This window comes from Calonectris borealis, chromosome 3, assembly GCF_964195595.1.
Source record: "Calonectris borealis chromosome 3, bCalBor7.hap1.2, whole genome shotgun sequence".
NCBI classification, from domain to species: Eukaryota; Metazoa; Chordata; class Aves; order Procellariiformes; family Procellariidae; genus Calonectris; species Calonectris borealis.
The window spans coordinates 90,005,611-90,018,852 of NC_134314.1; the positions used below are offsets into that span (position 1 = coordinate 90,005,611).

Consider the following 13,242-nt stretch of genomic DNA (forward strand, 5'->3'; position numbering starts at 1 on the left):
AAACTTTATGTTTGAATAGATACAAATGCATTTCTCAGAAACAACTTCGCCAAGTTTAAATTGCTTTTCCTGGGAACAGCTAGAGACACATCTCTACACTTCAGTCACCTTAGCCCAGGCCAAGTTTGAAAGCATGAACACATAATGTAAATACAATGGCTTTTTCCCTCTCCCTCATTGTTTACAGGAGCATCAAAGTTTTATAGATGCACATGCATTGTCCTGCCCCAGATGTGTGACAGGAGTCACTGGAAGGTTTGCTTAGGACAGCAGTGTTCAGAGCTTTTTTGATGCGCGTTTCTAGCAGGAGACCACGCTAATGTGACCAGACTGCTTTAAGTAGCCCAGCTAGCTTATTCAGAGCTCTCGTTAGCCTTCCTGCCCCATACCAAATGATGATATGAAGGCCTAGCTCAAGGGGTTTTGGCTTTCCAGGAAAGCCGCCCAGCTCTTCTTTACTAGTACGTCAAAGTGCTGCAGACCGTCACTCTGCCCCAGGATCCGCTCCAGCATAGTCCTGCCTGGGAATTGATCTGCTCCTTAACATCTCTGATAGGCAAACCCTCTTTCTCTAGTAGACAACACGTCTTTCTGCAGACAACCTTGATACAGTGACACTTTCCAAAGACATTTCTGGGAGGCAGTCTCCCAGCATGGAAAGTGTTGGATTAAGTTGGTGAACTCTAGCACAGTTATAAGCAAAACGGTGTCTTATGTATCGCAAAAGTTAACTGTGGGTGTTGCTACTCTATTACATGTTTATAAAGAGTAATTAGGAAAGAAGAGGTCAAAACCAACTTCCTTCAAATGTGACCTTTTTTCATTGCTATTGCAGGTCACATTTTGATGCGCCTTTCTAAGAATGGTGAAACTTTCTCCTCATCCTTAGGTATTAGTATGGTAGCAACTGGTGTTTCTAAAGTTCACAGCTAGATAGAATTTAGCTGGATCTTAAAATGAATTTGGATCTATAGAAAAATATATACATTTTTCTTCTTATCAGTTGGCTTTTCCCATCTTTCTGCACTGAATATTTTAACCTAGTTTTATTATTAAATAATTTTAATGAAATAATTTCATTGCTATTGTTGTACCTATGAGATATTCCAAAAATAATTACAATGTCAGCTGAGGGGTCAGCAAAAATTAACACAGCTCTTCTGTTCAAATGGGTGTAGATATACATGAATTTAATTATTTGACCAAATTCAGTAAGGATCACCCTGCTGATAATTCACCTGCCACATTTAAATCAACATCTAGAGGGAGAGAAGGATACTTCAAGGTGTGTAACTTAAGAATAGCCTCTTGACTTACAGTTTGAAAGTATTTCTTTATTATAATTCTTCTTGAAGAAAATTACTTTAATTTTGAAGGAGATACCAAGAATATAACTTACACCAGGGGAAATAGGTGCAGTGTCTGGGATGGAAGTTATTTCATAAATTTTTCTTCTTAATTGAGCTCCCCAAAACTTAGAAATTACCTAATTGTATAAGCTTTTGAGTATGCAAAGGGGCTTGTGAAAATTTGTCCTTTTGTCAAACTATATTTATTGGCTCAATAAAAAGATGCTACCTCCCCCCATAATGGCTGCCTCTCTTATGTTGAGAAATCAAAAAAATACACTTGTGGACCTTGAAAGAGCAAGCAATAACAAATTTCCCACTGTGCATGTGGAATGAATCTTAACACTTTTCCCTTGCTTTTTATTTCCTACTTAAAAGAGCAGCCCTGATAAGGGAATACTACAGACATCCCATGATTAAAACAAGTAATTTCCTTGTTTGGTAAAAGCATTATTACTTTTAAGTAAAAACATTTACTGAAACTCCTGTATATAATTTAATCTTTTCTCTCTCAGTCTTAGTATAGCCCTTTATAAACCTGCTTTTCCAATATCAACAGCAGGAATCTGGTAATGCGAATCCAGATCTTCACATCCTCATCAGTCTTATCAAAGCTCAGTGGAGTTCGGTGCTCAGAATGTATCTTCCAATAAGGCTTTAAATTCCCAGGATATCAAGTGTTGTAACTTCCTCACTGGGCCCAAACCTCACATAGGTGAGATCAGAGGGACCTACTTGTGCCTTGGTGACAGCCTCGTGGCTGGGACTTCAGGTCTCTGCCCTGGGACTGCAGTTTGAACAGCTCTCAGCAGAGCAGCTGGGACTGAGCACCCACCAAGCCTTTGTATATTTATCAGTGACAGGCAAATAGGAGTGACAGAGAAGTTTCAGAGCAAACGTGAATACCCCTTTAGCTATGGCCCTGCTCCAGGTAGCAGAGATGCAACAAAGAGAAAAAACTTCTGTGACCTGCTCTGTGTGTACTGTGCTTCCCTTTACTTCTGGAGGACAGAATAGACATTCCATGTATGGAGCTCAGGCCAGTGGACTGACTGCAAGACAACAAATGTCTGGAATCATGAATTGTAATACTGTGCAGCACACAGGCATACAAAACCTTCTTGAACAACCAAATTAGGGAATTACGGCCTTAGGTGGCATAGTAGGAGCGGTGGGTATGACGGGGAATGGAGAGCAGGAGCATGGCACACAATAATGCCTATCTGGGAAGAAAACCTGGAGTATAAATACAAAACCATAAAGGATTGTAAAGCTGCCTGATAATGACAAAATAGCACAAATGAATTGGCATCAGATAGAAATATACTGTTAACAGGCATGTTGTCTTGAAAAGAAGTGAAGAAAGATAAAAGTCCTAAGTTATTTCTGCAGAAATTCTTCCAGTCCACGAGATAAAAGGAAAAATTATGTGGGTACACTTTGGGCTGGGCAAAAACTATAGGTTTCTTAATGTTAGCCCGCTTTCCAATGGGAAAAGAATGTATAGATAGGATTATTTGTACTAATAATTAGGAAGGCAATCAGCTAGTATTCTATTATGAGAGCATAATTAGGAAGGTATTTAATAATGCTACAGGAGACTGCAAGGAAGCAAACTCCATACCAGCACTGGCTACATGAACAATTTACACTTCTGTGGCAAAGCATACAAAGAGATATTTTTGTTGACTATTTATACATTAATTTGAGGAACCTGAGTAAAAATAGCAATGAATCTAGTATTTTCACTGAAGAGAAGAAATTAGATACTAGTATTTACTGAAACTCACAAGGATGAATCGCAAAAAGTTAAACTCATTGATTGGGGAGCAAGGAAGGCATGAAAGAGGGAGAGCGAATGGCCAGCCTCTGTTAGGGATATCGCTACCCGATCTAGAGTTACTGGTAAGTCCGAACAGCAGGAGAGAGGACACAAATGTATTACTGTGTAGCTGGTGAAAGCCAAAAGGAATCTGGTTAGGGTCTATTGCAAAGCACTGAGGTGAAGAAAACAGAGAACAGGATTTGTTACTTGTCAAATACCTGCATGTTGTGTATTGGGAGATTAATGGTAGAGGTTTCACGAGGCCAATAATGAAAACGTCTTTAGTTATTGACACTTAATGATGGTGATTTTCTAAGACAAAAGGGTAAAATAACTATTTGTATGGGGGAAAAAAAAAAAATCTCTGGATTGAATCTGGTGGTTATTATATGGTCTAATTATATTCACTATTAGCAAGGAGAGTACTACTTAGAAATACACAGATATACTTCAAACCTAATCTAATCTCTCCGTTTATCCACTTCGTGTTTCAAAAAAACATAACTAAAACTCCTTATGAGCCAATACAAAATACCTCTAAAAATTATGAGCAAATTAATTTATAAATGACTTACTCTTTTGGGGCCTGCATCCACCTGCATTTCTCTGGAGGCCTGAGCCGCTTTTCTCACTGATCGCAAGTAGGCACACCTACATGAAAAAATGATCAGCATGTCCAGGTAATGCTGCACCCACCTGACCAACCAGGCAGTACAGGTGGGCTTAAAAAGGGGACTATATGAGCCACATTCTGCAGAGCCTGGGGAGAGGGAGAGTCTTTTTCTTTCTCCCCTCAACTTAGTTTTGGAAAGAGAGGAATTGGCCAAAAGAAATGTAAAAAACTTATGCAGGGATATTGTTTTCAAATGCTCCTCGTTTCCCATTCTTTTGCCATGAAAGCCTGCTTTCCCTGATCTTTTTAGAAAGATGTCAATTTGTAGAAAACCAAAAACAGGCACACCAGATGAGTGACCTGCAACCGAAAGGGGTCTGGGGAATCCAGCTGCGTCTGAAAGAGCAGCCTACTTAATGTCTGTCAGATTTACCTAAGTGCACTGCAGAAATGAAAACAGCAATTTTTTTTTATATATACTGACAGAGTAAAAGATTATGTTTCTGATTGCAAACAAAGTTGCAAGAGAAGAAAATAAATAACTAAATGTAATTCTAGGTGGTATTTGAAACTAAAATGCCTCTTTAAATTGCTGGTGCCTCAGCTACTATGGGCAGCAGAGTGGGGGGCAAATGCAGCACCCTGTCTTTTACACCAGTATCTTCAGGATCAGCTTTGATGGTCAGTGAGACAAGGCCTTTCCCCCCACCACTGTGCATGGTGGCATCTCGTCTGCTCCCTCGCCACTCTGTCTTTCTCACTTCTCGGAGAAATGCAGCATTAAGGTTTTTATGGAATTTAATTGTGATGGCTTCCTCTCATCATCTTATATTTTGTTTCCCACCTTTGCTTTTTGAAGCTGGACTGCAAAATGGAAATGCAGCACACTCTTTCATGTGGGCACGAATGACACCGCAAGCCGGAACCTGGGCAGAATCAAGGAAGACTGCAAAGCCCTGGGGGTGCAAGCGAAAAGTATTGGTGCCCAAGTTATCTGTTCCCCTGGGAAAACATAATCCAGGAGTGCAGCACAGGCTGGGATCTACCTGGCTGGGGAGCAGCTCTGTCGAAAAGGACCCCCTTGCACCCATGGACAGCAAGTTCAATACGAGTGAACAGTGTGCTGCTGCGGCAAAGCTGCTGCGGCAAAGCAACAGGATGCTGGGTTTCATCAACAAGGGCATCACCAGCAGAGATAAAGAAGCCATTATCCCACTCTACTCAGCGCTTGACAGGCCACCCCTGGAATACTGTGTTCAGTTTTGGTCCCCACTATGCAAAAAAGATCTGGACAGGCTGGAGAGGGTCCAGAGAAGGGCCACAAAGATGATCAAAGGACCGGGAAGCCTGCCATATGAGGAAAGGCTTAGAGGACTGCGTTTGTTCAGCCTTGAGAAAAGAAGGCTTAGGGAATACATGTTCCAGTATTTAAAGGCTACAAAGAAGATGGAGACTCCCTTTTTACAAGGAGTCACATGGAAAAGATGAGGGGTAATGCATACAAGTTAGTCCTGGGGACATTCCGATGGGACACAAGAGGAAAATTTTTCACAATGAGAACAATCAGCCATTGGAATAAGCTCCCCAGGGAAGTGGTGGATTCCCTAACATTGGACACTTTTAAGATTCAGCTGGACAGGCTGTTGAGCCATCTCGTCTAGACCATGCTTTTGCCAAGAAAGGTTGGACTAGATGATCCCTGAGGTCCCTTCCAAGCTGGTATTCTATGATTCAAACAGGCTTCTCCTCGCCACCTGAAGGCTTCAGTTGGCATTCTCACTGTATTCCTTAACCAGCACAGCCTCTCTAGCAGGAAAGCCTGTATTACAAACTACATTTCAAAGCAAAATACTTTGTAAGTCATTTATCACAAGAAGTATTCCTGTACATACATCTTACGCCACTCATCATTTTCAGCTCATGGCCACCTTTCCAGAGAGATTGCATATACAGATGGCAGACTTGGCATTCAGTGCTTTTCTCACTTTCTTCCTCCTTTTCTCTGCCTTCCCACCGCATCAGTTTTGGAGGCCCTACCATCACAGGTCCTACCTTATGAAAGTGAAGAAGCTATAAGCTTACCTAAAAGAGATGTGATAAATTCAGATTTTTATAGGATGTTTGCCTTAGCACCATAGAGCATTTGGATTTGATTAAATTCACACCATGCTGCGGTAATAAAGTGCACATTGAGAGATGAAGAGCTGGCTAACTAAGGATAGCAAACAAAGAGGCAGGGGGTGGGATTGGGGATTCCTCCCTTCCCTTTCCTCCCATCAGCAGCAGTAGCAGTCTGCCTTTAGCCCTTCACGAAAGCCTCAGGGAACGCACTACCTTGTGCTTGCCACAAAGAGAGAGGCTGCTGCCTAGTGGTGGCAGAGAAAGACGGAGAGCGTACTGCTGTCACAGTTCACCACAGACCGCTGGACTGCTGCTCCTTTTGCCAAGGCGGGATGGGGGAAGGTCTCGTGGCTCCATCCACCTCCCTCTTGCATACTCTTGGGCAGCAAATCTTTGTACCAGACTGCGCTAGGGGAGGGTTGGCTCTCTGGCCAGCAGTTGGTACTCAGATGACCATCTCCCTTCTCTTTCAGCAGTGGGCTAGATGGGAGCACACCACCTGCCAGACCTGGCTCACAGGGCTGCACTGAGCAAGCAGAGAGGTCCTATAAGGTCCTGTCAATGAGGAGCCATCAGCAATAACCCAGGGAGTTTCCAGAAGAGGATTAGAGTGGTCCTTACAAAACTCCAGCATATTCCTCAACGACCTGACAATAAATACAAAATTACCACTGATAAAGCTGGCACATGACACAAATGCTAGACAAGCGGTGAACATCAATGTGGGTAGAACGGCATTACTGAGCACTAAGCCCATACAGAAAAGTTACTTTAAAATCAAAGAAATGGAGCCATACAAACACAACCATTCCTAAGCAGTGGTAGATTGTAACCTTGGTTACAATTGTGGTTATACCAGCTCCAGGGTGCTCAAAGTAGCCTGGAAACACAGGTCTTCCTAGTGTGACTCCAAAACAAAAAGCACTCTTCCGATCTGTAAGCATGGAAGTAGCACATGGGAACAGGAAGGTGACGTTGTCTCTAGATACGCTACCACAACTCTGGTATTGTATTCTACATCCAGCACTGATGTCTTCATTTTAAAATGGATGTAGGAAAAAGAGAGGGAAAAAGCCAAAGAAATTATCTGAGTGCTGAGGGAAAAAAAATGTCTTGCATTGAGGGCCTTCAGCTGTGGTTCAATAACATGATAAATCTGGTGTAGGATACCTCAGATCAAATAAAAAATGTTGCAGCTACTTGACACCATGTGCAAAAGCAGGACAATTAATTTTGCTGGTTTAAACCTGTTCCTAAATTTATGAAAAGGTAATTTTATCCTGACCAGCTTCATGCTGGACGAAGTATCATGTGTCTGCACCACTCCAACTCTCTGTCAGATCAGGTAATGTCTAGCATAAAACCACCATAAAAACATAAAACCAGCATAAACACCATATTATGTGCAGTAGCTAATTCATCAGAAATATGATCATATGCTCCTATATTATCTGGATCACACTGGTGCAGATGGAGGACCTGACAGCTCTGTACAAGAAAATTGAAAGATGGTCTGATTACTGTATAAGTGATATCATGGTAAGAAAATACTAAAGGATACTAAGGAGTACTCCAAATTAGCACAGAGTGAGAAATAGTAAGCACTACTGGGAAGAAATCGAGGCTAATCAAATTCAAGCAAAACATATTAAACACATTGTTTAAGTGATGGTGAAAGAGTTCAGATGACTACACTACCAAAGAAAACAGTGGATTCTCCATAGAAAATGATGGGTCCTCCATCTTCTGGGGTCTTCAGATCAAGACTTGAAGTTACTATGAAATACATGCTTCAGTCAAACACAAGCTACTGGGGCAGCACAGCTGGTCATAACACACAGGAAGGCAGAATAGCTAGCATAACGGTCCTTTAAAAATCTATGTTTCTCCATTATGGACTATATTGTCCTTCTGAGCATACCTCTAATCAAAACTTCCCTTCCGCATGCATGTTTGGTGTAATAGATGAGACAAAATTAGGAATGATAAAAGCTTCCCTGTGGAGAGAAAGAAGTCACTAAATTATGCAACAATATATGAAGAAACTTTTCTCTGTTTCATACAAACATAAAGGAATGCTTAAATATAGATCTCAGATAATCAGTAGTAAAAGTAGGAGTAGATTAACAAAATATATTTATAATTAAAAGTGGAACAGCTTTATTAATTTCAAAATTTTAAAGTCAGAAAAACTGCAGTAGGCTACATTCATTAAGTAAATGTAATTTTATTATTGATCAATTGTATGTTTTACTTCTTATCCTTGCAGTCAAGCTTAATTACTGAACTATTTAAAACTGTTGTTAGATTATTTCCGCTAAAGATAATAAATTGAAAAAATATCAAGATAAAGTCTGGCTGTTACATCAAAGTACTGAACATCTTTTCAAATGCTATATGCTGATGAAATGCCCAACCCAGTGCGACCAGTACCCCCTGCTCCTAACCCCTCGTAACATGGTTAGCATAACCAATGCCATTTTATAAGGCAAACAGCCATAATACATAAGTGCATTGATCACATATCACCCCCCACTTCTTTCTACCCCTTTTTCAACATTGCAGTAAGACGGTTTGCCCACCAGCATTGTCGCCAGGATGTGGTGGCACGCGTTATGGAACAGGGAAGCGTAACAGCACATGAGATACTACCTATAAAATCCAGCAGCTGCAAGTGGGCTTAGACAGGAACTGCTGCTGGATAGCAAACCCTGTGATCCCCCGGTAGTCAGGCGTCTTCTTCCTCCAAGGACTGAGTGAGTAACTCATGTTCTTTTAGGTAAAGTCTGAGTCTAGATTACAATTACTATATCATGTGCTGATCATTAAGAACTTGACCCGATCTGCAGAGGGTCCAAGTGGTTAAAAATTCTAGGTAAATAAAAATTCTAGATAATAAGAAATCTATGCAAATTATTAGAAATTCTGTTTAACTGTAAGCTATCCTAATTGCTAAAAATTCTGTGTAACAATAAGCTATGCTAACTGCTAGAAATTGTTGATAACAATAAGGTATGCTGATTGTTAAAATTTTTATGTAATAATAAAGCTCTAATTATAACCACAACCCTGTGGCCATTGGTCATTCTACCAAGGATCCCTCAAAGAATCTGCCTGTCCCAGAACATCAGGTGACACCCAGAAAAACTCCTAATTTGTGATTTTTTTGCTTTTTTACATAACAATAGAGCACTAACATTTAATACAACATTTCAAATATTAATTGATTCAGTAGAATCTCAGAATGGCTTGCATGAGAAGAGGCTGCACACTGTAAGAATAATACTGGAGTAACATGCAGTATTAGAAGCAAAATTGTTTGTTATACAGACTTGGTTAAAATGGGGGCTTTCATTTTTACAAGAGAAAAGTATGCTCCAGCCACAGATGAGAAAACCCCCAAATTATTCGAGAAAGAAAATGTATGAAAACACAGTGCTTCTGCCTGTCTAGCAGTAATGTTGAAAAAGAAGCTACTGACTACCTACCCACTGGTAGGGTAACATTTCTTTCAGTGGTGTAGTGGTGCTCGTTGATTTCTGTGTTTCTGAAATGATCAGAAATTCTTGAGAATACCAGAACGCATTAAATTAAATTTAGTATAACTACATATAATTAATACATCTAGCTTTCTGGGAGCTAGTTATAGGTAGTGACTGCCAGCTGACTTAGTGCAGCAAAGAAAAGACAGTATTAGTGATAATGCATATATTTCTAACATAGTGGTTTAGCACTTTAAACCATTATGTTTTAAATTTATCTACAACAGCCTAGAGTTTCTATCCCTAAACTGTCTGTAGAGATACTGCAGATAGATTTTCAACATAGTGATTTTGGTTGAGTTGCAAATAATAATTTCTGACCAATTATTACATGAATGTTTTCTATTTTTAGGAAGCAAAATAAAAAGTAGAAATAGAAATTGGGGTAAAAAATGGCAAACCAAGTCAGAAAAAGTTTTGCCTCAGAAGCTACATAGCTCTTTACTGCGTAATGGCATAACGTTGTCACATGCACTTGCCATTTGTGAAAAGCCATTTTTTTCCATGAACAGAGAACCAAAGTCAAATCCCTCATTGGAAAGAACTCCATAGAAAATGGAAGTGGAACAGAAGATAAAACACACTCAGCTCAATATGTCAGAAGATATATTCCGGTGATATACTCCAGAACCAAGTCCCACTCACTGCAGAACTAGGTGACAGTTGTAGAGCTATGTCACTTCAAAGTTATCACCAACAGCGGGTCAAAACTCTACTGTTTCTCTGAGCTCCTGATTAGTAAATACAGAATTAATTAGAGTTACAGCATTCATTGACATCTGATATGACAGTTTCTAAAAAAAGAAAAAGACAAGAAAAAAAAAATAAATTGGTACTTTGGTAGTGAAGTGATAATGACGAATTGAGCATAAAGAACCAACTTTTGTGTTGTGGTACAGAAAGCCTGCAGTGACTTTGTTTTTTCCTGTGCTAACTGCACAGCAATGCGGCTCATTCAGTCCTTGCTCTCCCACTGCTGTAGTGGTTTTGCATTCGGGCCATCCTCATGCGTGTTCCCAGGGCTTGCTTTGGCGGCCGGCGCGGCTCCCGGCGCCGCATGTGCTGCGCTTCTCCTGCCCGCAATAAGCACTTCGCATGTTCCTTTACATAATATTTGGATTAGTTTCACCCAAAACTTTGCTCCAGCTTAGCGAAACCTCGTTCTATTTTTTTTTTCAGCTAAAAATCCAAAGCATACATCCTCTCCCCTGCTTCAAGCACCCGAGTACCACCTGCTCCTTCCCCCGGCGGCCAGGACGGGGGAGAAACGCCGACCCGACTGGCCCCTACGTTTCGAGCAAAGCCCGGGGGCGCGGATTAGCTGCTCCCGCGCCCTCCCGTTGGCGATCATTAGAAGGACCGCGTCTCACACACGGCAGGCAGCGATGCTGCGACCAAGACCCAGCCCTACCGCCCATTCCCGCAGCTTCCCTTGGTTTATTAATCCCCCCGTTTCCCGAGGGGAGGCCGCAGCTTTTCGCAGCCGCCGCTCGCCCCCGGAGCGCCGCGGACCGGTGGCGGGGCGGCTCCGGGCGGCGCCGCGGACAGGCGGCGGGGGCGGGGGGAGCCGCGGGAGCCCTGCCCGGCGGCGGTACCTGTAGAAGTAGTGCCAGCAGAAGAGGCAGCAGAGGAGGCGGCAGCCGAGCGGCTCGAGGCGGGGCGGGCTGCGCAGCGCCAGCAGCAGCGCGGGCACCAGGAAGGAGGGCAGCTCCTGCAGGAACCAGGCGCAGCGCGCCGGCAGCCGGCCCCGCGGCCGGCACAGCCGCTCCTCGTGCTTCCCGTAGCGGGACGGCACCCGGAGGTACAGCGAGAGCTGCAGCAGCGCCAGGGCGCCCAGCAGCGAGCTGAGGGCCAGCACCAGGCTGGGGAAGCACTGCATGCTCGGGGGCGGGCGGGGGCGCCGGGCAGCGCGGGGCACCGAGGCAAACAGCCCTCGGCCAGCGCCAGCCCCGGCCTTATTAGAGCCGCGGCGGTCACCCCGCCCCGCCGCGCTGCCTCCCATCGCCCGGGCTCGTCAGAGGGCGCAGCCCCTCTTGCCGGCGCGGGCGAGGCGCCCCAGCCCGCCCCGAGGGGAGCTGCTCCCCGCGGGGCCCGCTCCGGCCCCTCCCTCAGCCGGCCCGGTTCGGCCCCGCGGCCCGGTGGCGACCCCTCCGCCGGGCACGGCCCAGGGGTGACAGCGGCGGTTGGCGGGCGGCGGTTGGCGGCCAGCGCGAGGGCGGTCGCTGAGGGTCGGGGAGCGCGCGGGGGCGGCGAGGCGGCACCGCAGGCGGCGGGCGGGCTGCCCGCGGCGGGGGGCGAGGCGACAGGCAGCGGGGCGGCTCGGGGGCGAAGGCGCAGCCCGGAGGTGTGGGTGTGTGGTTCCCAGCAGGAGGCAATTGCTCCCGGTAAGATGGGAGCGGTGGCGTTTCCTTCCCTCTGCCCCAGGGAGGTGTTGCAAGGCCTGGCTCACCACGGCCTGGCAGTCCCACCCTGGGTCGCTGGGTGACTTCTGGGTCACCAGACACGAGGCTGTTTGCAGGCCGTGAAACGATAACTCGGCCTGCAGTGCTGCTGTCACTGAAAATGGCGTGCCATGGCTCTCCTGGTGATCTGTGATGTACAGCCTTCTGGTAGCAGGGAGTGCCACTCCATTTGCGTGCAGGTGGAGAGTAAAGGCAGAGGTGCTGAAGGCCAGCTGAAAATTAACAAATGTAGATGCCCCTGGTAGGACCAGGGAAACTCAGTTCAAAACCCAGGAGTCTGACGACTCCAGCTTGTATTTGACATAACCAGAGCTTCCTTAAACTTTTTAAGTGCCCTAGGTTTTAGTAAAGATAGCTGTAATTTAAGTCCTAGCTTTGCAGTGTGCTTGGAAGCCCTTCAGTCTCAACCACGTGAAGCAGTTTTGACAACAGTTTGCCTAAAACTACAGTCCAGGAATTAGGCTTTTCTTTTCCTGTTCCCTCAGGGATCTTCAGTCGGTAAGGATTGTCAGGGCGTTGAATGAGCAGGAGCCCTAACAGAACATTAAACTCTGTATTGTTACTGGCCATTACAGTGTATCACCTCAAGGCCGTGAATTACCCTTGCATCTGTGTCATTTTGCAGCTTCACTGGGAAAGCAGTTGGATCCAGCTCCACAATGGATTGGATGCCACACAAAATGCTCTTGTGGAGCAGAGGTGGTAATTGCTTTTTATTCAAGGTCTGAGTGGTGAATGTGCTAATCTAGGATGTGGGAGACTTGGGTTCAATTGCCTCCTGTAGTCTAGGAGGCCCTTGTTCTGTTATGTTGGCTTTTCTATGGGGCAGTTACTTAAAACAGAGGAGCGGAGCTCTTTCAGCCATATAGAATTTCTCCCTTATCCTTGTAGAGTGTTGTAGTTGCTAAGGTCATGTTCGTTGCAGTAAGTAAAACAGGTCAAGACTTTTCTGGTCTCGGAGATGTGTGGCATATTATGGCTGTCAGCCACATGCCAGAGCACTCTTCCCCCACAGAAGATGCCTGTCTGCCTCCAAGCTGTCTGCCTCTATGCTGCCTGCTGGAGACAACCTCTGGTACATGCCATCTCCCAGCTGTGTATAAAAAAAAAAGGCTAGCTGGTCTGGACCAGAACTGTGCTAGGTATGCTAGCCATAAAACAGTATAGGCAATGGGTGGCTAGTGGCATAGGCATCTGTGTGTGAGAAACAGTTCTTGGCTGTGAACCATCAGTGGAGGAAGGTGCCCGTTTCATGAAGCAAATCAAAGCTCACTAGTTAGTTGGGGATGATTGTGGGAATCACTTCAAAAGTATGATTTGCATTCAAACT

General features: G+C 44.5%; 1 protein-coding gene across 1 annotated transcript in view; it reads right to left on the reverse strand.

Annotated features, from left to right (window-relative positions):
• The window catches only part of SRD5A2 (steroid 5 alpha-reductase 2), a 28,311-nt gene extending 16,982 nt beyond the window's left edge, over positions 1-11,329 (reverse strand). The window contains exon 1 of the mRNA XM_075148144.1: positions 11,046-11,329. Coding sequence (XP_075004245.1) covers positions 11,046-11,329 — 284 coding nt within the window. The remainder of the gene's footprint in view (positions 1-11,045) is intronic.
• Positions 11,330-13,242: the final 1,913 nt, after the last annotated feature.